Here is a 25,680-nt window from a genome sequence, read left to right as displayed (position 1 = left end):
GCCTGGAGAGGTGGCTCACACCTGTAATCCCAGCACTTTGGAGGCTGAGGCAGGCAGATCACCTGAGGTCGGGAGTTCGAGGCTAGCCTGATCAACATGGAGAAACCCCGTCTCTACCCAAAACACAAAAATTAGCTGGGTGTGGTGGCACATGCCTGTAATCCCAGCTGCTCTGAAGGCTGAGGCAGGAGAATCATTTGAACCTGGGAGGCAGAGGTTGCAGTGAGCCAAGATTGTACCATTGCACTCCAGCCTGCAGGCAACAGAGCAAAACTCTGTCTCAAAAAATAAAAATAAAAAAGAAAGATAGTACTTCTCAAATTTTAAGTGTGCATAGAATCACATAGGGATCTTGTTAAAATACAGATCATGATTCATTTGGTCTGAGGTGAGGCTCCAGGTTCTCATTTCTAAACAAATTTAGATCTATGTTTTGTGGTAGGTAGAATAAAAGATGTCCATGTCCTAATCCCCAAAACCTGTGAATATGTTACTTTACAGAGCAAAAGGGATTTTGCCAATGTGATTAAATTATCCAGGATAATCTTACTATGGGAAGATTATGCTGGATTATCCTCTAGGTCCAGTGTAATCAGAGGGGTCTTTATAAGAGGGAGGCTGGAGTGTCCAAGACAAAGAAAATATGCCAGTATAATAGATGTCAGAGGGATGCCAGGGCCATGAGCCAAAAAATGCAGAAAGCCTATAGAAGCTGGAAAAGTCATGGAAACTGATTCTCTTCTACAGCCTCCAGAAGAAACTCAGACGTGAAAACAATTTTAGACTTCTAACCTCCAGAACTCTAAATTAATAAATGTATCTTGTTTGAAGCCACTAATTAGGTTTGTGGTACTTCGCCGAAGCAGCAATAGAATACATGCTCAAAAGTTATAGGCTCTCTAATTTGCTACCCTTCATTTACTATTTTAACTTGCATAAAATTGAGTCTTGGATAACTCTACATTATAATACAGCTCATTAGATGCTTATAAATTAACAGAATTCCTAGATTCATTTTTGTTTATAATAAACTTGAAACAAGTTTATTATTTCCATAAAGACTGATGATGTAAATCAGTCCTGGGAGGCAGAGGTTGCAGTGAGCAGAGATTGTGCCACTGCACTCCAGCCTGGGCAATAGAGCAAGACTCCGTCTCAAAAAATAAAAAAGAAAATAATTTGTCAATTTATATTCAAAGACTAAAATGTTCACGCAGTTTGAGTAAATAATTCCATGCCTGGAAATCTATACTAGAGAACCAATTCAAAGTATTGAAAATATTTTTCAGGTATAAACTAAAATGTGTATGGCTCTATTTTTATAAGAACAATGGAATAGGCATGATTTAGTAAACCCTTATGCATTCACAAGGTGAAAGTTTCTGTAGCAGTTTTCTTTTTTTTTTTTTTTTTTGAGACGGAGTCTCGCTCTGTCGCCCAGGCAGGAGTGCAGTGGCCCGATCTCAGCTCACTGCAAGCTCCGCCTCCCGGGTTCACGCCGTTCTCCTAATCTCGTAATCCGCCCGCCTCAGGCTCCCAAAGTGCTGGGATTACAGGCGTGAGCCACCGCGCCCGGCCAACAGTTTTCAATATTAATTATTAAGAGTGTGTAATAACTTGGAAAAGGGCTTTTTTTTTTCTTTTTTGCTTTTAGAGACAGGGTCTCTGGCTATGTTGCTCTGGCTGGTCTCAAACTCCTGGTCTCGAGTGTTCCTCCCATCTCAGTCTACTTAATGAAGCTGGGATTACAAGCATGCACCACTTTATAAAATAAAATATTTTTATTTATTTATGCTATAAAATATTGTTTAAAATTAAAAATACATAAATATAAATATACAATATAAAAATAGACTCTAGCCAGGTGTGGTGGCTCACACCTCTGATCTCAGCACTTTCGTAGGCTGAGGTGGGAGGATCACTTAAGCTCAAGAGTTCAAGATCAACCTAGGCAAAATGCCATCTCTACAAAAAATACTAAGATAAGCCGGGCATGGTAGCACGAACCTGCGGTCTCAGCTACTCTGGAGGCTGAGGTGGGAGGATCGCTTGAGCCCTGGACAGGGAGGTTGCAGTGAGCCGTGACTGTGCCACTGCACTCCAGCCTAGGTGACAGAGCAGGACCCTATCTCAAAAATAAATAAATAGTAAAAATAAAAATAGACTCTAACCCACAAATAGAATTCTATGTACCCTAATAATTTGGTTTTTATTGTATTTGGAAACCTAAAAGCTTTATTTTGCAACATGATATACATTATTTTATGATGTTAAAATAATTAATAGAAAGGCCATTAGACTGAGGCTGCTCCAGCACCCTGGGTTCCTACAGAAGCAAACCAAAACCCAACTCAGTGTATTTTATTTGCCACGCTTCCACATTCACCCTATAAAAGCCTTTCTTTGGTGCCCCTTTAGCAGAGTCCCAAACTGATTCATGAATCACTGTCTGCTCAAATAAACATTTTAAGATTTTACTGTGCCTTAGTTTCTCTTTTAACAATGGTAATGATGAGGAAACATTTATCTGACAAATGTTTTTGAGAGGTATCAATTATGTAATAGTCACTGACAAGGTTTACACCTATGCTGGTATTAAACAGAGACCATAATCATCTTCTTTAATTAATTGTATTAATCTAACATAGTCTTTATGATGATCTAAAAATATTTAGATCATTCTTCTTTGTTTGTTTGTTTTTGTTTTTGAGACAGGGTCTCACTCTGTTGCCCAGACTGGAGTGCAGTGGCACAATCTCAGCTCACCGCAACCTCTGCCTCCTGCCTCAGCCTCCAGAGTAGCTGGGATTACAGGTGCACACCACCATACCCAGCTAATGTTTGCATTTTTAGTAGAGACAGCGTTTCACCATGTTGGCCAGCCTGGTTTCGAACTCCTGACCTCAAATGATCCACCCGCCTTGGCCTCCCAAAGCGCTGGGATTATAGGCGTGAGTCACCATGCCCGGCCACATATTTAGATCATTCTAAAGAATACATTTATAGAAGAATCTTGTTTATAGTATTCAGGATTCCTTCCTTCCTTCCTTTCTTCCCTCCCTCCCTCCCTCCTTTCTTACTTTCTTTCTGTGAGACGGAGTCTTGTTCTGTCACCTAGGCTGGAGTGCAGTGGAGGAAACTCGACTCACTGCAACCTCTGCCTCACTGCAACCCAGCCTGGGCCACTATTGTAAAAATATAATATTTGAACCCCGGCACGGTAACTCATGCCTGTAATCCCTGCACTTTGGGAGGGCAAGGCGGGAGGACCACTTGAGGCCAGTTCAAGACCAGCCTGGGCAACATGGTGAAAACCCATCTCTACTAAAAATACAAACAAAAAAAAAAATTAGCCAGCATGGTGGTGCACGCCTGTAATCCCAGCTATTTGAGAGGTTGAGGCATGAGAATAGCTTGAATCTGGGAGGCTGAGGTTGCAGTGAGCCAAGATCATGGCACTGCACTGCAGCCTGGGTGACAGAGCAAGGCTCTATCTTAAAATATATATATATATATATATATTTATTTTATATATATGTTTATATTTATATTATATATACGAGTTGTGTCTTTAACGGCAAACCAAAGTTAGCCAGGGGAAGGTTGAGAATGCAAAGGGAACAGCACTCACAAAGCCGAGGTATAAAGATGTTTGAGGAAGAAAAAGGAACTTGATAACATTGGGAAGTAAATAAGTAAGGTAAAAAGGAACTTAATTTGAAAGGCCTACAATGTTATTCTAGGGAGCAATAGTGGTCATTCATTGATGAATCAAAAGAACAATTTTGCCTTCTCTGCTCTTGTCTCCAGGCTGTGGTTACACAGCAGTACACATTGGAGATACTGGGCTCCACATTTAGCTGGAAGACATGCCAGGTCTTCTTGAGTTCCCTCTAATCTTCCTCTCCCATTGCGCATAAAGTATCTTCAAACCTCCGCACTCATGCCCCTTGTCCTCCCACCTCCACAGCTCCTTCTCTACAGAAAAACTTGCCTTTTATTTCACAGAAGAAACGCAACCTGGAGGCCAAGGCAGGCAGATCACTTGAACTGAGAAGTTTGAGATCAGCCTGGGGAACAAAGTGAGACCCTGCCTCTACAAAAATTACAAAAATTAGCTGGACAAGATGGTTCATGCCTGTCGTCTCAGCTACTCGGGAGGCTGAGGTGGGAGCATCGCTTGAGCCCGGCAGGCGGAGGTTGCAGTGAGCTGAGATCATGCCGCTGCACTCCAGCCTGGGTGACAGAGTGAGACCGTCTCAAAAAAACAAAACCAAAAAACCCAACAACAACAACAATAACAAATCACACACAGGGTTTTGTGCCATGTTCGTTTTTTTTTTTTTTTTTTTTTTTTAGACAGGGTATCATGCTGTCGCCCAGGTTGGTGCAATCTTGGCTCACTACAAATTCTCGGGCTCATGTGAGGCTCCCACCTCGGCTTCCCGAGTAGCTGAGACTACAGGCCTGCACCACCATGCCTGGCTAATTTTTGTATTTTTTGTAGAGACTGAGTCTCACTTTGTTGGCCAGGTTGATCTCAAACTTCTCAGCTCAAGTGATCCGCCCGCCTTGGCCTCTCAAAATGCTGGGATTACAGGCATGCGCCACCTCTCCAGGTCATGTCCATCCTATTAACATTTGGAAGTGCCTAGCACAGTGTAGACTCTTTAGAATTGTGGAATAACAATGATTAATGAAATGAAACATATAGTTGAAGATGCTACTAGGGTATACGAGATTTTTTTTCTGACTTAGAACTACATCAAAGAAAGAAGGGCCTAAGACCAAGGTTTGGGAATGTACACAATGAATTGCTCAAAAGAGAGTTAGCTTTAGTAACGACAGGAAGTAGCTATTTCTTCAACGAAACAGAGTACACACAGAAAAGTTTAAGAGAGCCATTACACTGGCTGGCAAAACAGATGTGGATATTATGGCCCTGGTACTCACAGAGTTTATAGTCAGGTACACTGTCCTATCACAATGACCAATACGTTATCGTATTTACAGCGTTTTGGAGTTTCTGTCCATCTCTGTCAATAGAATACACTTTGAGGTAAGTTTCTTACTTAGAATCCCTAGCAGTGTTTCATACACAGTTGGAGCTCAGTAAATGTTTACGGAGTGAATGATGAGGCACAAAAGGAATTTGTTGAATTATTTGTTAAATGAATCAAATAATTTTCCAGGATTCACGGGCTGTCTTCTGCACGATAAGCTTCATTCTATGGATCTGAGTTTCTCCGGGTTCTCAATTCTGTGTCTTTTTGTGGATTATCTACTTTATAGCTGGAGCTTTGCATTTGTTCAAGATAATTATTATTCTATTCCTTTTTTTTTTTTTTGAGACGGAATCTCGCTCTGTCGCCCAGGCTGGAGTGCAGTGGCGCGATCTCGGCTCACTGCAACCTCCGCCTCCTGGGTTCACGCCACTCTCCTGCCTCAGTCTCTCAAGTAGCTGCGACTACAGGCGCCCACCACCACGCCCGGCTAATTTTTTATATTTTTAGTAGAGACGGGGTTTCACCGTGTTAGCCAGGATGGTCTCCATCTCCTGACCTTGTGATCCGCCCGCCTCTGCCTTCCAGAGTGCTGGCGCCTCGGCGCCCGGTTCTTCTATTCCTAATAGAAGCAACCAGTAGCCCTAGCGAAACCAGACGTTAATTCCACTCTCGCAGTTCTTTTCCCCAGGGCAAGCAGCAAAAAATGCATTCCCACAGAAGAGCAAGCTCATCCCCAAATCCCGGGTTTCCCACCCCCACAAGCTGCAGGAAAACAGGAGCAAGGCACGTGAATACTTCTTCGGACCTCAGCGATCCCAGAACCTGGTCTTCTAAAACATCCATAGGCTTAACCTCAACATATAACTTAAACAGCCTTCGCAAAACCGAGAGAACCACACCAACACCTCCTTATCCAGCCCGGGCTGGACAAGGGCTCCAACTCCAGACTGCAGTCCTCGGTAGCGCGATGTCTCCTGGGATCTGTAGGCTCTCGCGGTTCGGCCTTCCTCCCTCGGTGACTCCAATTCCCGGCAGTCAGTGGGCTCCAAGGTCCGCCCTCTTTCTGGAGGAGGCGCTCAGAGCGTACGGGAGGGGGCGGACCCTTGCCCCTCCAGCGCTTGGGCCAGAGTGGTGCGGGCGGCGCGTGGCGGAGTTCCTCACGTGGTGGCTTTCTCACGCTAGCCCTCTTTGGTCCTCCTTGACGTCCCGAGCCTGTGGGCCCGCTTCTTGCCGAGATGCCGAAGGTCAAGTCGGGGGCCATCGGCCGCCGCCGCGGGCGGCAGGAGCAGCGCCGGGAGCTGAAGAGCGCTGGAGGTGCGGATCCCCGCGAGGAAGCTGGGGTCGGTCGGGTCAGGTCTTCCGGCAGGACCTAGCCTGGGGTGCGGACCGAGACCTGATCGGCGGAGGCCGGTCAGGACCCACTCCCGTGAGCGCGGAAGGCAGGGGTAGGTCCCCGAGTCGGCCGCAGGCCCAGCGCGTCGCCGCTGATTTCCTTTCCAGCTGGAGGGTGAACTTATGAGTTTGTCAGTCCTGGCGTGACGTCTCGTGGCCCTGGTTGGCGCAGAAATCTTCCCCCTACCCATGCAGCTTTCTTCTCTGGGACTGCCTAATACTTAATCTCAGTAGGAAAATTAAGGCTGTTTCGTGTTTTCTTACAGGACTCATGTTCAACACGGGGATTGGGCAGCACATTTTGAAAAATCCTCTCATTATTAACAGCATTATCGATAAGGTGGGTGTGGAAGAGGAAAGGGAGAGAGTTGTTGCTTTATTAATTTTATTCCTATGAATACATAAGGGTAGAAAGTGTGCCTGCCGTAAATTAGATGCTCTGTAAATATTTGTTGAATGAATCAAATAATTGTCTAGGATTCACGGGCTGTCTTCTGAATGATAAGCGTCATTTTGTGGGTCTGAGTTTCTCCTGGTTCCCAATTCTGTGTCTTTTTGTGGATTATCTACTTTATAGCTGGACCTTTGTATTTGTTCAAGATAATTATTCTTCTATTTCTAATCACCTTTTTGATCACTTAGTTTTTATGTACTCCACCTGTTTATGTCTAAACCACACATTAGAAAGTTTGTTTCCCAGAAAAACATATAATACTACATATAAATTATTTGGTGTATGCCAGTACCACATATAAATTGCTTGGATTATTACTCCTATCTGAGTTATTGATGTTCTCTTATGGTTATGGATGATTGGGTGTTAGGAAGTGAAATACACACGGTGCAGATTACACTTATGGTTAAAAGCAAGGAAAGCCTCCTGGAGCTGTAGAAAGAGTATTACATAGTTAAAGGATCTTGTCAGGCTTCGTGTCATTTGAAAACTGAGAAAAAAAAAAAAAAGAAGGGTCATGTACTATTTTAACCTTTTTAGCTCATAGTTTCCTTTGAGCATCTGATGAAAGCTGTGGCCGTAGAATATTACAGCGGTGTGCAGACATTCAATTTTGTATACAGTTTCTGCTCTTCTGCATCCTTGAAACCATACATGGGTTGAGAATTGAAAAATCTTCGTCCAACATGTACAGTCCTTTCCCGTTTGAACTTGTTGATATGAACAGAGAAGGTAACAAAAGGCTATTGGAATATTTCCAGATAGAAAGCAGAATGCCAATCCCAGAAATGCTGTTCCTGCTTTTCTGACTCCTAAAGTTGAGCGGTATTCCTCCAAGTTAGGAGAGGTCTTAGATTTTCATTTGAACCAAATGTTATTGTGGTAATTTTGTTAACCACGTAGATCATGAAGATATCTAAAAATGGAGTCAGATTAAGAGCTCTTATCGGAGCACATATGAGTAAAGATGTTCAGGTGTAAATTAACTTCTGTGTTCTGATGTTGCCAGAAGAGCTAAAGTGTTTGTGCTTGCTTTTAGGCTGCCTTAAGACCAACTGATGTAGTGCTGGAAGTTGGACCTGGAACTGGCAACATGACTGTAAAGTTGTTAGAAAAGGCAAAAAAGGTAAAAAGGGGATTTAATGTTTGGTATCACAAATGACTATGTTAGCAAGCTCAGTTGGTTTACAATCTAAATATGTTTTAACTAATTGCTATTATTTTAGTAGTAACTCCTGATCCCTTGTTGGAAATTTTGTCTTAGAAAATATGAGATATTTCGGCCAGGCACGGTGGCTCACGCCTGTAATCCCAGCACTTTGGGAGGCTGAGGCGGGTGGATCACAAGGTCAAGAGATTGAGACCATCCTGGGCAACATGGTGAAACCCCATCTCTACTAAAAATACAAAAATTAGCCGAGTGTGGTGGCGGGCGCCTGTAGTCCCAGCTACTTGGGAGGCTGGGGCAGGAGAATCACTTGAACCCAGGAGACAGAGGTTGCAGTGAGCCAGGATTGCACCACTGCACTCCAGCCTGGTGAAAGAGTGAGACTCTGTCTCAAAAAAAAAAAAAAGAAAAGAAAATGTGAGATATTTCAGTGAGGAAAACAGAAACCACATTAGGTATTTCAACAGGGAATTTTTTTTTTTTTTTTTTTGGGAGAGGGAATTTCACTCTGTTCCCTAGGCTGGAGTGCAGAGATGCAGTCCTGGCTCACGGCAACCTCTGCCTCCCGGGTTCAAGAGATTCTCCTGCCTCAGCCTCCCGAGTAGCTGAGATTATAGGCACCTGCCCCCACGCCGGCTAATTTTTGTATTTTTAGTAGAGATGGAGTTTCACCATGTTGGCCAGACTGGTCTTAAACTCCTGACCTCAGGTGATCCGCCCACTTCGGCCTCCCAAAGTGCTGGGATTACAGGCATGAACCACCATGCCCAGCCTCAACAGGGAGTTTAATTAGGAAGGAAATACCCAACACCTCCCCTTTGTACCCTATAATGCTGGTGCCTTTCACTGGCCAATTCCAACCAGAAGTTGAAAGGTAAGGGAGCTGGACTGCATTATCTATAGGACACAGAGAAAAGCAGATAATAGATCTGGGAGGGCCTTCCATGGTGGCTCACATCTGTAATCCCAGCACTTTGGGAGGCTAAGGCGGGTGGATGGCTTGAGCCTAGGAGTTCGAGACCAGCCTGGGCAACATGGTGAAACCCCATTTCTACAAAAAATTGGCTGGGCATGGTGGTGCATGACTGAAGCCCCAGCTAGCAGGGAGGCTGAGGTGGGAGGATTACCAGAGCCTGGGAAGTTGAGGCTCCAGTGAGCCGTAATCTTGCCACTTCACTGCAGCCTGAGTGACAGAGTGAGACCCTGTCTCAAAAAATAAAAATAAAACTAAAGATAGATCTGGGAGCCAAACAGAGTAAAGAGCACATTGTTTACCATGTAAACAGGGTCTATATAGAAGTAGGGCCAGGAGCTGTGGCCCACATCTGTAATCCCAGCACTTTGGGAGGCTGGGGCAGGAAGATTGCTTAAAGCTATGAGCTTGAGACCAGCCTGGGCAACAAAACAAGACCCAATCTCTATAAAAAATAAAAAGATGCTGGGCATGGTGGCTCCCGCCTATAATCCCAGCACTTTGGGAGGCCAAGGTGGGAGGATTGTTTGAGCCCAGGAGTTTTGAGACCAGCCCGGGCAACATAGAGAGACCTGTCTCTATAAAAAATAAAGAAAGGAAATTAGCCTGATGTGGTGGTACACACCTGTGGTCCCAGCTCCACAGGAAGGTGAGGTGGGAGGATCCCATGAGCCCAAGACTTCGAGGCAGCAGTGAGCTATGATAGCGCCACTTCACTCCAGCCTGGGCAACAGAGTGAGACCCCATCTCTTAAAAAAATTTTTTTTTTAATAAAAATAAAAGAAGTCAGTGAAACCTCAGCTGAAATTACAATAAAATTTCAATTTTGGCCTTATTTGACATCCATTTTCATTTACTTGAGAAGTTATCTATGCCATGTATTGTGTATCTCAGTAGATGTGACATACTAACAGTAAGAGCAATTGCATTGTACGTTCTTCTCTAACAACACTGACAGCACAGACATGTGGTGTATTTTTTTTCATCATCTGTTGAATTACAAAGCATGGAGACAGATGAAACATGATTCTATTGATTATATGGGTAGAACTCTCACATAATCTGGTTGTCTACTTTTCTGGGTAGTGGTGTTTGTTTGTTTTTGAGATGGAGTCTCACTCTGTTGCCAGGCTGGAGTGCTGTGGCGCGATCTCGGCTCACTGCAACCTCTGACTCCCTGGTTCAAGCAATTCTCCTGCCTCAGCCTCCTGAGTAGCTGGGATTACAGGCACATGCCACCACGCCCAGATAATTTTTGAATTTTTTAGTAGAGACAGAGTTTTACCATGTTGGCCAGGCTGGTCTCAATCTCCTGAACTCATCATCCACCCACCTCGGCCTCACACCTGCTTTTTTTTTTTGAGATGGAGTCTCACTCTGTCGCCCAGGCTGGAATGCAGTGGCACAGTCTTGGCTCATGGCAACCTCCGCCTCCAGGGTTCAAGCAATTCTCCTGCCTCAGCCTCCTGAGTAGCTGGGATTACAGGCGCCCACCACTAGACCCAGCTAATATTTTGTGTTGTTTCTGTTTTTGTTTTGAGACAGAGTCACTGTCTCTCGCCCAAGCTGGAGTGCAATGGCACGATCTCGACTTACTGCAACCTCTGCCTCCCAGGTTCAAGCAATTCTCCTGCCTCGGCCTCCCGAGTAGCTGGGATTACAGGCGCCCATCACTGTACCCAGCTAAATTTGTATTTTTAGTAGAGACGGGGTTTTGCCATGTTGGCCAGGCTGGTTTCGAACTCCTGACCTCAGGTGATCTGCCTGTCTCAGCCTCCCAAAGTGTTGGGATTACAGGCATGAGCCACTGCACCTGGCCTAATATTTTGTATTTTTAGTAGAGATGGGGTTTCACCATGTTGGCCAGGCTGGTCTTTGACTCCTGACCTCGTGATTCGCCCACCCCAGCCTCCCAAAATGCTGGGATTACAGGCGTGAGCCACTGCACCCGGCCTGTTTTTGTTTGTTATTTGAAGTATGCGAGTACAATTGAAGGAATATTGATGGTAGAAATGGGAAAAGAAGTGTGTCACATAAATCATGTAAGAGTTCCTGTTGGGATAACAATAAAAGATTTATATTCCATAATTAACCTGAATAATTTTTATTTTTTTTTATTAGGTTGTTGCTTGTGAACTTGACCCAAGGCTAGTAGCTGAACTTCACAAAAGAGTTCAGGGCACGTGAGTATACATAATAGAATTAAAGTGCATTTCAATCTCATGAAACAACATTCTTTTTACATTTCTTCTTTTCTCATCAGGCCTGTGGCCAGCAAACTTCAAGTACTGGTGGGTGATGTGTTGAAAACAGATCTGCCATTCTTTGATACTTGTGTGGCAAATTTGCCTTATCAGGTATGTCCTCACATTTTCAGGAACATCATACTAAGTGTTCCTCTGATGTGTCTTTCCCAGAAATAACTAGTTAATTCTCTTACAGATCTCTTCGCCTTTTGTCTTCAAGCTGTTGCTACATCGACCTTTTTTCAGGTTTGTGACAAAAGACTAGAGTTACTGCCAAATTTTGAAAGACTTACAATTCAGGTGGTGAACATAGCCAAAAATGAGTCAGGTCGGTTGAAAAACTACTGAAGAATTTTTGTAGAAAATGTTGATTTGTGTGGAGGTCTTTCTCTCTTTTTAATTGAGAGGTTATTTGGGGGTAGTGTGCTGGAAGTCCTGCTTCTGAGACCAGACAGCCTTTCCCTATTTTTGAATCTTCCTGCCGTTAAGCCTAGGTTAGAATTTTTATTACCTTATGTCTAGACAATTGCGGTGGTTTCCTAACTGGTCTGTAGTATAAGAGGTCTTCAAAAAGTTCATGGAAAATGTGTATTATGAAAAAAACTATGCAGGGGGAGGGGGCAGGGATAGCATTAGGAGATATACCTAATGCTAAATGGCGAGTTAATGGGTGCAGCACACCAGCATGGCACATGTATACATATGTAACTAACCTGCACATTGTGCACATGTACCCTAAAACTTAAAGTATAATAATAATAATTAAAAAAAAAAGAAAAAACTATGCATGGATTTCAAAATTTTTTTGCACCAAAATAAACTCTGTACTAACTGAACAGGATCTAGTGTGAGGCACTGAGAAGGATAAGACATCAGTTTGAAAAGAGCCCCTATCAGAGCAACATGAACTCTGCTAAAATTGAAGTAAGAACAAACATCCAATTTATGGTGAAGCCTGGTTGGAAGAATGGTGAAATCATTGATGCTTTACAAAAAGCTTATGGAGTCACGCCTGTAATCCCATCACCTCGGGAGGCCGAGGCAGGCGGATCATGAGGTCAGGATATCGAGACCATCCTGGCTAACACGGTGAAACCCCGCATCTACTAAAAATACAAAAAAACTAGCTGGGCGTAGTGGCAGGCGCCTGTAGTGCCAGCCACTCGGGAGGCTGAGGCAGGAGAATGGCGTGAACGCGGGAGGCGGAGCTTGCAGTGAGCCGAGATCGCGCCACTGCACTTCAGCCTCGGCGACTGAGCGAGACTCTGTCTCAAAAAAAAAAAAGTTTATGGGGACAATATCCCAAAGAAATCAGCAGTTTACTAATGGATAACTTGTTTTAAGAAGGGCTGAGACAATGTTGAAGTTGAAGCCTACAGTGGCAGACTGGCCACATCAATTTGTGGGAAAACATTCATCTTGTTTGTTCCCTAAGTGACGAGGAACAACATTTAACAGCACAAACAATAGCCAACACCATAGACATCACAGTTGGTTTAGCTTACACAATTCTGACTGCAAAATCAAAGTTAAACAAACTTTCTACTTGATAGATGCCAAAACTGTCATACCCTCTTTTCTGAAAGATTTTATAAAAAAAAAAACAAAAAACATTGTACTCAAATCAGCTGCAGATAAAAGCAAAGCTTCCAGTGGAAATTTTACATAACTGGGATCAAGATCCTGAAACATGGCTGGGTGGAGTGGCTCACACCTATAATCCTAACACCCTGGGAGGCCGAGGCGGGCAGATCACTTGAGGTCAGGAGACCAGCCTGGCTAACATGGTGAAACCCCATCTTTACTAAAAATACAAAAATTAGCTGGGCATTTTGGTGGGCGCCTATAATCCCAGCTACTCGGGAGGCTGAGGCAGGGGAATCGCTTGAACTCAGGAGGCGGAGGTTGTAGTGAGCCAAGATTGTGCCACTGCACTCCACACTCCAGCCTGGGCAACAGAGCGAGATTGTCAAAAAAGAAAACAAGATTCTGAAACATTTCTTCAAAGAATTACAAAGAATTGTAATGGAGATGAAATATGGCTTTACCAGTGTGATCCTAAAGACAAAGCAGAGTGAAAGTGATGCCTACCAAGAAACGGAGTGGCTCCAGTCAAAGCAAAAGCAGACCAGTCAAGAGCAAAGGTCATAGCAACAGTTCTTTTTTGAATGCTCAGGGCATTTTGCTTGCTGACTTTCTTTAGGACCAAAGAATGAAACATCTTATTACAAGAGAGTTTTGAGAAAGTTAGCTAAGATGTAGCAGAATAACTCCTGGGAAAGCTTCCCCAGAGATTCCTCCACCATAATACTTCTACTCTTTCCTCTCATCAGACGAGGGCAATTTTTCAAGAGTTTCAATGGGAAATGGTTAGGTATCCACCTTACAGTCCTGATTGGGCCCCTTCTGACTCATTTTCTTTTTATTTTATGAGACAGTCTTGCTCTGGTGCCCAGGCTGGAGAGCAGTGGTGTGATCTGCACTCACTGCAGCCTCTACTTCCTGGGTTTAAGCATTCCTCCCACCTCAGCCTCCCAAGTAGCTGAGATTACGGGCATGTGCCACCACACCCAGCTAATTTTTGTATTTTTTTTAGAGATGGGTCTTGCCATGTTGCCCAGGCTGGTCTCCCACTCCTGAGCTCAAGTGATCTGCCCACCTCAGCCTCCCCAAATGCTGGGATTATTACAGGCATGAACCACGGTGCCCGGCCGTTCTGATTTATTTTTGTTTCCTAGTCTTAAAAAATCTTGAAAGGGCACTCTTTTCTTCAGTTAATAATGTAAAAAAAAAAAAAAAAAAAAGACTGCAGTGACATGGCTAAGTTCCCCAGAGCCTCAGTTTTTTTGATATAGACTAAAATGCTGGTATCATCACTTACAAAAAGTGTCTTGAACTTGATGGAGCTTATGTTGAATAATAAAGTTTATGTTTTTTCTTTTTTTTGTTTTTCTGAGACAGGCTGGAGTACAGTGGTGACATCTGAGGTCACCGCAACCTCAGCCTCCCTGGGCTGGGCTCAGACGATTCTCCTACCTCAGCCTCTTGAGTAGCTGGGACTATAGGGGTGTACCAGCATGCCTAGCTAATTTTTGTATTTTTTTTAGAGAAGGGGTCTCACCATGTTCAGCCTAGGCTGGTCTTGAACTCCTGAGCTCAAGCGATCTGTCCGCCTTGGCCCCCTAAAGTGCTGTGATTATAGGTGTGTGCCACCACACCAGCCTTATTTTTATCTTTTAACTCAATATTTTCATGAACTTTGAAGTCACTTTCTACATTATATACTAGTGGCTTTCAAACTGCAAGTCAAAAACTAGTGGTTATAAAATTAATGAGTCATGACCATCCTTTTTTTTGTAATCACATGGAATAGAATATATCACAGGGCATTGCATGTAGTCCAGGTGATTATGGTTTCATGAAACTTTTGTTTTGAAATGCAATATAAACACATATACATACAGACATTTGTGGCTTGGCTTGCAATGCCAAATGTATTTTTAGTGTGACTCGTCAAAAGTTTGAATGTCAAAGGGTAGCTTTGAAGATGCTCCTCTGTTCGTTAACCCCTACAAAGTCTTCCCCATTGCCTGCTGAATAAAAAGTCTACATCTTTTGGCTGGGCATGGTGACTCATGCCTGTAATCCCAGCACTTTGGGAGGCCGAGGTGGGCGGATCACCTGAGGTCAGGAGTTCCAGACCAGCCTGGCCAACATGGTGAAACACTGTCTCTACTAAAAATAGAAAAATTGGCCAGGGGTGGTGGTGTGTGCCTGTAATCCCAGCTACTCGGGAGGCTGAGGCACGAGGATCACTTGAACCTGGGAGACAGAGGTTGTAGTGAGCCGAGATTGTGCCATTGCACTCCAGCCTGGGCGACGAGCGAAACTCCATCTCAAAAAAAAAGAAAGTCTACATCTTTTAACCTGTCAAATCAAGGAAACATTGAACATCACAATCTGCCTCTTCAGTCTCACCTCTTCCTTAAAGGTGTTTGCTACCCCATAAATATATTTCTGCTACTGAAACAATTTTATTTCACTTTGTTTTCATAGAAGAGGTGATGGACTAGTGCTGATTTGAAACATCTTCTCATCCAGTCATTAAAGGCTTGTATTTGCAAGCTATCTTGCCATGAGGAGTACAGCAATTATAAAAACAAAGCCAGCTCTCTCATTCTGTGGCAATAAAAAAAAGACTGAAAGTGTTCTCCTACCTTATAATCAGCTGCCAATGCTTTGCTATTTCTCTCCCAAGAAAATTCACTGCAATTAAAATTCATTTATAGTTGACAATGACCATTTTCCTTATTCCTTTCTGCTTTCTTTTCAGGTGTGCTATACTTATGTTTCAAAGAGAATTTGCCCTCCGACTGGTTGCAAAACCTGGAGATAAGTTATACTGCAGACTCTCAATTAATACACAGCTGTTGGCACGTGTGGACCATCTAATGAAAGTAAGTGAATTTTGTTTTCTTTCTCTTTTTTCTGAGATAGAATCTCACTCTGTCACCCAGGCTGCAGTGCAGTGGCTCACTGCAATCTCTGCCTCCCATACTCAAGCAATCCTCTCGAGTCCCAAGTAGCTGGGACTAGAGGTGTGCGTCACCACGTCTGATTAATTTTTTGGTATTTTTTATAGACACAGAGTTTTGCTATGTTGCCCAGGTTGGTCTTGAACTCCTGGGCTCAATGATCCATCTGTCTTGGCCTCCCAAAGTGTTGGGGGATTACAGGTGTGAGCCAAAGCGCCCAGCCAGTGATTTTTATTATTGAAATAATCTAGCTTAACTCATCCTTGAGCATCTAGTTGTGCCTTCTGTGAGGATAGCATCTTTGGTTACTAAATAAAAGTTGCCTTTGAGAGTATTACTTAAATACTTTTTCATTAACAGGTTGGAAAGAATAACTTCAGACCACCGCCCAAGGTGGAATCCAGTGTTGTAAGGATAGAACCTAAGAATCCACCACCACCCATCAATTTTCAGGTGAGGTTAAAATACTAGCTCACTCAATAAAGGAAAAAAAAGTCCAGGCAGGAAGATGTGTATCTATAGCAGCAGAAAAATATTGAATCAACCTAAATATTCAAACGTAGGAAAATGTTAATTAGGACACATCCCTGTGCTGAAGTAGATGGAATAATTTGATGCAAGGTAGTTATGAAGTGAGACCCAGTCTCAAAAAAAAAAAATTGAATAAAACTTGGAAAACAAGGTAAAATGAAAATAGTTGTTTTAAAGTATGGGTAACATCTTTTAATTGTAATTGTTTTTGAGATTTAAAAACAAGAAAGAAGACCACTTGATATAAAACCTTACTACAGCCACATTAGAGAAAAACGTGATTGTGTGTGTGGTCAACTGGTGGTAAATGGAGTGGTTTGTCAGTAACTCCTTCAAGGAGGTTTAGGTGTGTTACACAGGCAGTATCTGAAGTCATGTCTGTTTTGAATCTTATTTTTGAAAATGATACTTAGATTTAAATAAATGCCTTGTTCTTTGTTCAGATGTGGGACCATTTTGTTTTTCCTTCCCTTTCTTTTTTTAAGATGGGGTTTCACTATGTTGCCTAGGCTGGACTTGAACTTTTGGTCTCAAGTGATCCTCCCACCTCAGCCTTCTGAGTAGCTGGTACCACAGGCATGCAGCACTGTGCCTGGCTTTATTTTTTCAAATTAAAAAAAAAAAATTGTCATGCTTTGACCATTGTCAAAAAAAAATTCTGAGGAAAAGACACATTCAGTGAAATGCGCCAAGTGCAAAAATCAAATGTATGTCTTACTTTTGCATGTGTGTGCCAGCCAGATCAAGATTACAGAACATTTTCTTCACTTTAGAAAGTTTCCTTCAATTATATATATTAAAAGAAAATGATACCTAGTGGGCATAGACAAGAACAAGAAGTTTGTAATTTGAAGAAAATGTCTATCTTCTATTTCAGGAATGGGATGGTCTAGTAAGGATAACCTTTGTTAGGAAAAACAAGACACTCTCTGCTGCATTTAAGTAAGTATTACACTAATTTTTAATGTATAAAGGACCAGTGCTCCAGATACTATGCTAGAATTTGGTCCTTTTCCTGAGCATACCCTGAGGCATAAAGATTATGGGTCCAGACAAACTTCACCTTTTTAACTATCTTTAGAGCTTGGGAGGCAGGATAACTTAATGAAGAAAGTTTGCTGGAGTTGAGAGTCAGATCACGTTTTTTGGCAAAACAGGAAAACACTCCCAAACTCTGACCATACATCTGCTCTAGTTTTTGTTGGAAAAATGAGGTGATGATGGACCCCTTCCACACTTGTGAAGGATATGTGTCATCTTATTAACCTGGGAAAATGCAACTCATCAATTTGGGGTTCAAGGGTAAAAGAGAGGTGAGACACAGTTTTACAGGGCTTGGAGATTTTTTTTTAGGGGATTTTTTGTGGAGGGTCTAGAACTTCTCTAAGAATTTAAGAGGTATTTATCAGGATTTTGCACTTTAAATATATTTAGTATTTGCTTCATAAGTTTAAATATTCAACAACTCTTAAAATTCCTTAATTTCACCATACAGAATATAGATTTAATTACATCTAAAATGAAATTATTGCTTAAATGGCTTATATATTAGTTAAAAAAAGTTTAGAAAAGTAAGAAATTACTCTGACTTTGGAATAATAACAGTGGCATCACTTCTTTATGCTATAGATCAAGTGCAGTGCAACAACTCTTGGAAAAAAACTACAGAATTCACTGTTCAGTCCATAATATTGTAAGTTAGAAAATGTTCCTGCAGTTTCATTGATTTGTTTTCTTTTAAAATGTCCATGTTTATTCTTGTTGATCTAGCATGAGATTATTTTGTACATTCCATAGGATCCTTAAAAGACAATATATAATGTATAAGTAGCACAATTTTGACTTGAATTCTGACAGGTCAGTGCTGCTGTGTATCCTGTGAAACAGATATGAGCAACTTTGATTACTCCACCCTGTCCTCTAACTACTGACAGTTGTTTTTAGCCATAACAAGAATCAGATTCAGCAGTTACAGGTTCCTCAAAGCTGTAGATATATGTAGCTTGCACAACTTAAAATAATTGTGTATAGTTTACTGTCCTCTGAATTGTGACCATGTCTTGTTTCTTGCTCACATAGCAGTTACAAATATAGTTATTACTTTCTTTGTAAGTTTAATACCCAGAAATTGAAATAGAATAAAGTTCATATGGCTCAATAGCAGATTTCTGGTTGTGAGCCTCATGCTTATCATTTTTGTAACAGTGTGTGCAATGTGATGTTTGCTTACTTTTTAGCTTCCAGTTTAATTAGAACAGAGAGAGATAAAGGCCAATTTTCTTTTTATTTTTTATGACTCATAACCTATATGGTTTAATGTATCACAATACTATCTCCATTTTCTCTTTTATGGGCAAAAAGTCATTAGATAATCTGCCTAAGTATAATAGAAAAATATTAAGCTAGATTAAGAAAAATATTTGGATAAAACATGTGAATTAAGTGTAAAATCCTTAATATTCCCAAGGCTTGGGCAGGTCACCTCTTTGAGAAAAATGAGGTGGTTAAGGTCAAATCTGTAGAAAGAAAATGCATTATTTTGAAAGGATTAACAGTTGCTTTAAAATTTAATATACAGTTTTCATTATTTGTGAAGTCTGAAACTAATAACTATTTCAGAATTTTAAAGAAGAAAATGGCTAATATAGACAGGATTACTAATTCAAGGTATTCCAAGTTTTTGTTAATAAAGATCAGCCACTTTTAATTAGAGATCCAAGTCTTATGTAAAAATCAGGCTTTCCAAAGTCTCATTAACAGATATATTAAAGGTGACTATTTTATGACTTACTGAACTAAAAAAAAGAGTCAAGGTGACCTCATTAAAGATATGTTGTTCATTTATTCTGAATCTTATATTGATAGATAATACCAGAAGATTTCAGCATAGCAGATAAAATACAGCATATCCTAACCAGCACAGGTTTTAGTGACAAACGGGCCCGTTCCATGGACATAGATGACTTCATCAGGTAATTACATTTTTGTTTTCCTAAGTGTTTACATTTCTTTACTGTGACACCTTCAGATTAGAGATTTTAAAGGCTTTTAAGCGGTATAAGGTGCTACCTGGGAGAGTTATTGCATAGCACTTCCATGGCATGGAATAGTATTTGGTGTAGAAGATGGAGGCTAGTTAGCTGCAGCAGAATGAACATTTTCTTTAAGAATAGTAGTAAAGAACAGTCCAAGCCAGAAGATTGCCTTTGTGTTAATGTGGTGTGCAGGTTCCTCCCTTCCTGCTCCCTCCCCAACTGTCATTCTTAGTCTTAATAGCTTATCCCTCCAAAATAGTCCATAAGGTAGAAAAATCATAATAACATGTAACTGGATCTGATTTTTAAAATTTCCTTACTGGGAATAGCTGTTGTTAAATCAATCTTAAGCATACAATATTGCCAGTTAGAATCCTACCTGGTTATCCATTTAGTAATAATATAGTTAGTTTTGTAGCCTGAGGCAAGTTCTACATTTCTCAAGTAAAAAGCTGTCATAATTATCTAGGTAATTTAGATCAAAATTTGTTTTGCTTGAATTAAGCAAGTAAGTCTTATGAAAACAGAATAAGGCTTCAATTAATTACCCAGGTAATTACTAACCTGTACTTACTGTTTTTAATCATTAAGACGTTAACTTTCAGAAGGTCTTGCCTATTTAGCCAATTCACTTTTAAAGCTTCCATGTTCTAGAGGCTGAATAAAAAATGAGAGTAGATTGTTCTAAAAGTCATTGGTTTGACTCTTCTAAGCTGGAAACACAGTTCTATATAACTAAGACAAATGGAGTTTATATTTTATTGGCTGGCTAGCAGTACTACTGAGTCTTTTTAGATGTTAATCCTAGGCATTGAATACTATTCATAAATATCTACTTTGCTTTTTTAGAAATTTATCTGGACCTGCTTCTATGGGCCAGCCTAAACATAACCTCAGGTCTAAAGAGAAATATTTTCTCTTTTTCTTCATTTTCACTAAATTTCCTCAAAGTTATCGGGCATGTACAGTTTACTAGCTAGAATCTATTAAGTACATAGGTATCTATAGAGAGAAACAATGTGTATTTAATTTGAATATAAACAACAGCTCAAGAGAGGAAGAAGGGGCATGTAAGACTGGTTATTCATCTGACTTCTGCCAATTCCAAACGGCTTCTTGTTCAGTTACATTGAAACAAATGCCAGTGAGTTCTTAGGCGTGGGATAATGGAAGTCTAAGATAATTTTAGTCAAATTCATTACGACATATAAAGGCTATAATGAAAGAGGCACCAACATGGCATGGTTTTAACCAATACATATCTTATAAATTTAGTCAGACAGTAACATTTCTTTTTTTTTTTTTTTTTTTTTGAGACAGAGTCTTGCTCTGTCACCCAGGCTGGAGTGCAGTGGCACAATCTCAGCTCACTGCAACCTCTGCCTCCCGGGTTCAGGCAAATCTCCTGCCTCAGTCGCCCGAGTAGCTGGGATTACAGGCATGTGCCACCATGCCAGGCTAATTTTTGTATTTTCAGTAGAGACGGGGTTTCACCATGTTGGCCAGACTGTTCTCGAACTCCTGACCTCAGGTAATCCACCTGCCTCAGCCTCCCAAAGTGCTGGGATAACAGGCGTGAGCCACCGCGCCCAGCCAGTAACGTTTCTTTAATAACTAGTATTAGGAGTGGGTGGGCTCTGTAAGCATGCTGTATTCATGTTTTAGTATTAATGGTATAGAACTATATACCATTATGTGCTACAAATTAGCTTTTCAGTACCATTCCATTTTGATTTCTTTTTTCAGATTGCTACATGGATTCAACGCAGAAGGTATTCATTTTTCCTAGATATTTGGAAAACAGAAATTTTCAAGGTCAAGAAAATAAATGAATTTTGTATTTTGTGTATTTGAGAAGATAATGCTTTTGCTTTACTGAGACATTATTTACTTGACTATTTTTGGTTCAGTACTACTACTGTCACCATTTATGATTCTGAATTTTAAAGTTGGAAAGTTCTAAGTATCAAAGTTTTTAATATATAATGCTGGTCCAATCTATTCATAATAATCTTCAAGTTCAGGAGCCGCAGAGACGCACAACTTTACACTTAAACTTATCATTTCTAACAGTTTATTGTATAAAGATGTTACTCTTCTATTTACTGTTATATACTGTAAGGCCTTCTTTAGGCCTTTAGCTCTGTTCCTCCAGTAATAAAAAAGTTAAAATATGCTTCACTAGTCACACATTCCCCATACCATTTCATGTTATTCACATTCCCTGTACCATTTCTTGTTATTCACAAGTACAGTAAAACAATTGTTTCTTAAATTATTTTTATTTTGGTTCTCTCATTCTCTTCCCTTATTTATCCTATACAGTGTCTGTTATGATTGCCTACCTCTTTCGCTATCCTATAGCATCAGAGACTTAGGGTTTTGGGTAAGCCCAAGTCTGCTACTGCCACCATGCAGTGCCAGGCATATTAAAGGGCATGACTCCCTACATGTAAAATGAGGAAGCTAAACTGGAATGAAATTACCAATAAAATTATCTTTTTTTATGGTTCTTAGGGAGATAACTATAGGCTTAGCAAAATTTCAAAGGGTTTTGTAATTGAAAGTGGTTTCAACCTCAGAAAAACAGCCATTTCCCATAACTACAGGTTCCCAGTATTCCTATGATTTCTGGACAATTAAAATTTCCAGTACTTTTTTCATATACCTGGTGCTTAGTTTTAAGCTATTTTAAAACTGTCAGATTGAGAATTTCAATAGATGTCATAAACAAGTTTTATTAGCTACTATGTTTAAATCAATATAATACTAAGTGCTGTTAATATACTATAATAGAGTTATAGTAGCTATTTTGTTTCTATAAAAAATTAATAAAAATATCTTTATTGATATTTGGCTTTTTTTAATACCTAACTTAATAGAAGGAGTGTTTCCAATTAATTTAACAAAGCCAGATTTTGAAATCTGGCTTCAAAGTCATATAGTAAATCTTACTACATAATTAAAATAATGCTTGTTCTTAATGTATAATCCAGAACAAAAGCATCAAGCTGCTTTTGTTAAACAAATATGAAATATACATAAGAGTAGATTTTTTTGTTTAATTTCACAAAACTATTTTGCAAAGTTCACTTGTATCATCTCTATCCTTATAGTAAAAATTTTAAGATTTAACTCGGCTTTCTCAGGTTATTTCCCTCTACCCCTATGAACTGCTGAGTTTTAGTTTCTTTTCTGGCCTTCAGTTTTCACTATCTGTAAAGCTGAAGGACTGTATTATACTACCTCCAATATCTTTTCTGGTACTAATTTTTAAAATACCTGATCAGAATGAAGCCATCATAGTGTAAGGCAGCATATTTGTCTATAAGGAGACTTTCCAAAGACAGTACCCATCCAATGCAAATAATAAATTTGAAGCTAATCTGTTGTGCTTTAAAATGAGCAAATTCACATGTCTTTATTGCCCTTTGAAAGTTGGTTAATCTCAAAAACTACCTTTTTTTAAATATCCTCTGCAAGGTCAATTTGTAACAGTTCTCCATCCTTCCTCTTCCCTTTGAAATAAACACAAATAGAATATATCTTACAGCTGCAAGAAAACCTGAGTCCTTTCCAAAACAAAGGTGACTGAAGTAAATTATCTCTAAAACTTATTCCATAGACTTCATTTATTAATAAGCATATTGTGAAAATCTACATTTGTTTTAGATTTCATGTTTACAGAGCTTTTCACAATTGTATTAGGATCTTTCACAACTACTCTCTGGGTTTTATGAACAGTAAAGTAAAGAATCTGGCTCATGTGACTCTCTATTCATAGCTCCCCTTTGGCTCCTGTGAAGGAGCTGATAGTTCCCTGGAGTAAATAAATCAAAACAAGATATCCTTGGGAGATTTTTAGCTGTTAATCTACTCCTGGACCCCATCCTGGGAACTGAGGGAAAACTCCTAGAGAGATATACAAATCTTTGAACAAAATATTTACATGAAAAGTGGCCAGTTTTCTTCCTTGGAGTAGCAATCTGTAAAAATAAGTGCTGCTGTTTAAAAAGTAGCATGCCCTACACCAATGTATTAGTGAGAATTTGGCAATTCTCACCAAACAACAATGAAGTTTCACATTTGGTACTGGATGGAGCTTGGGTTAGATCTGCCTTTTAAGGCAAAGTCAACTCTTTCAGCTTAATTCTTTTTCAAGGGAGTAATGTACTGTCTACACTTGGCTTAAACTAACTTCTATCATGGACTACTTTCAATGTACATGTAAATGTTCATGCATCAGAAGCCAATTTCTTTTAACAGTACATAGAAAAGGTATATTTTGGGGTGCTAATAAACACTTCAAATTAAGTAATGATATTGGTAAGGATCAAATTGCACTATTAGTCTTGTTAATACCACACTGGCACACACACTGCATATATATGTATTTTCCTAAGATAAAACTCTTCTCAGAATTTCATTACTTTTTATTATACACCAACTAGTTTATATTTTAGTTCTTTACAAAGAAAATGCTAAGAAAAATTATAATCACATGTTATATGGTTTTAAAATCATAATTCCAGATTTCTTTACATATAAGATGGAATGGTCCAGCAGCTATATCCACTGTCACAGACTTTAGTTCCGTTCAATGATATGGCACATCCTGCAAAATTAACTAGTCACACACAAAAAATGTCTCAAATACAGTAAAAATGTACACACAAAGGTAATTTACAATGACAAGGAATGTAATTTTTCTTGGCTGTGCTTCAGAAATTTAGGGTCAGTAGCCTTAATCAAGGCACAAAGCAGGAAAAGGTGAGCACAGCTATCTCTAGGAGTGGGCAAGGTATGTACAATCACTGATGAGGTATGCATGCACGCAAAGGATTTAAAACTGCTCAATCTCACTACAAAAATTGAACTGAGTTAAAAGGAAATGCTGTGGCTTCCCCCTACTATCTGGCTCTGGATTGAGTCCACAGTCTTACTTCATCAAATAGAAAATAAAACTGACAAGGATCTCCAAAAGTAAATCACTATTTGTGTAAATGAAACAAAATGCTTCATTAATCCCAGTTCTTGGTTGTGCCTCCTGGACTAGAAGCATTTTGTAGACAAAAGAGTGTTTCACAAAATTGAAATGTAATTCAGGTGAAGGACAAAACATTTCCACAGACACTTAAAATTCCAAACTTTCAAATGGCCCTTACAGCTGAACCGTTGTATGTTACAGTAGTGAGGGTTCTGGGGATCCTTTAGCAGCAAATGCCGGTTTAAAGGGCACGGGGTCTCTTCGGGTTGATTTGCTTACTGGCTTGTTCCTCCTCTTGTAGAGCTGCACGGAAAGATTTCACTTTATCTTGGAAAAAGAAAAGAAAGAGGGAGTTAAGTATTGTATTACACGCAATAAGAGTTTACAATTTTATGGGTTCGATCAAGTCAGCTGTGTTATTTCCTAACAGTAACTCCGTATTTTTCCTTTTGTTCTTTGTTGTCTAGAAACTCGGAACTAAGTAGAATGCTCAACTATTGCGAAAGTTTTTTGTTACAGATTTCCAGAAATACTTATTTTTCTATATCTTTCAATAGCTTTCTGTTCTGTTTGGCACATTTACAGTTCTCTGTTTTAATTTATTGGAATTCATCCTGGAGTATATAGGCAGGTTTTACATTGTAAAATACATAGTCTGCCTTTTTTTTTTGAGATGGAGTCTCACTCTGTCACCCAGGCTTGAGTGCAATGGTACGATCTAGGCTCACTGCAACCTCCGCCTCATGGGTTCAAGCAATTCTTCCACCTTAGCTTCCCGAGTAGCTGGGATTACAGGCATGCACCACCCGCCCAGCCAGTTTTTGTATTTTTAGTAGATACGGGGTTTTACCGTGTTGGCCAGGCTGGTCTCGAACTCCCAACCTCAGGTGATCGCCAGCCTCGGCCTCCCAAAGTGCTGGGATTATAGGCATGAGTCACCATGCTCGGCCCCCCTATTTTACCTTTTTTAAGCTATGAACATTTAAAATATATTTGAATTTTTAGAAATTTACATTTTGTCCTCATTGTGAGGAAGGGGGATTGTGAAGGGGGGATGACTAAATGATGTATTTCTTGATTTTACGCATTTTCTGGTCATGTACTGATCTAGAGTCATGTAAAAACTAGAAATAGGTTAGTAAATTGTCAGACAAATTACATGTAGCTGTGAAGATAAGATATCTTTCAATAACAGTGGCTCTCAACTGGATGTGATTTTTGGCCCCCAGTGGGCATTTGGTAATGTCTAGAGACATTTTTGGTTATCCCAACTGGTGTGGTGCTACTGTCATGTAGTGGACAGAGACCAACGATGCTGGTAAATATTGTACAAGGCACAGGATAACACTCCTC

At 40.3% G+C, this 25,680-nt stretch overlaps 2 protein-coding genes across 8 annotated transcripts in view; one reads left to right on the top strand and one right to left on the bottom strand.

The window, feature by feature from the left end:
* Positions 1–6,046: 6,046 nt before the first annotated feature.
* Positions 6,047–21,615, top strand: DIMT1 (DIM1 rRNA methyltransferase and ribosome maturation factor). Of its 4 annotated transcripts, none has more exons than XM_054487826.2 (13): positions 6,069–6,320; positions 6,665–6,738; positions 7,892–7,978; positions 11,115–11,176; positions 11,257–11,350; positions 11,436–11,485; positions 15,573–15,696; positions 16,135–16,227; positions 17,183–17,247; positions 17,935–17,998; positions 19,171–19,277; positions 20,190–20,237; positions 21,087–21,615. In XM_054487826.2, exons 1-13 carry the CDS (start codon positions 6,242–6,244, stop codon positions 21,127–21,129), a joined length of 990 nt encoding a protein of 329 aa, XP_054343801.1. In that variant the 5' UTR covers positions 6,069–6,241; the 3' UTR covers positions 21,130–21,615. The 4 variants fall into 4 exon arrangements, with proteins under 4 accessions (XP_054343802.1, XP_054343801.1, XP_054343804.1 ...); XM_063664840.1 differs by having other exon boundaries at positions 6,081–6,451; XM_054487827.2 differs by lacking the exon at positions 20,190–20,237 and having other exon boundaries at positions 6,047–6,320.
* KIF2A (kinesin family member 2A) overlaps positions 19,128–25,680 on the bottom strand; it is an 85,834-nt gene continuing 79,281 nt past the window's right edge. For all 4 annotated transcript variants that reach the window (XM_054487821.2, XM_054487823.2, XM_054487822.2 and 1 more), the window contains one exon: positions 19,128–24,654. In XM_054487821.2, the coding sequence (XP_054343796.1) occupies positions 24,569–24,654 (86 nt within the window). In that variant the 3' untranslated portion in view covers positions 19,128–24,568. The remainder of the gene's footprint in view (positions 24,655–25,680) is intronic.

Source organism: Pongo pygmaeus, chromosome 4 (genome assembly GCF_028885625.2).
Source record: "Pongo pygmaeus isolate AG05252 chromosome 4, NHGRI_mPonPyg2-v2.0_pri, whole genome shotgun sequence".
Classification (NCBI taxonomy): Eukaryota; Metazoa; Chordata; class Mammalia; order Primates; family Hominidae; genus Pongo; species Pongo pygmaeus.
This window is presented reverse-complemented; position numbering and strand designations above follow the sequence as displayed.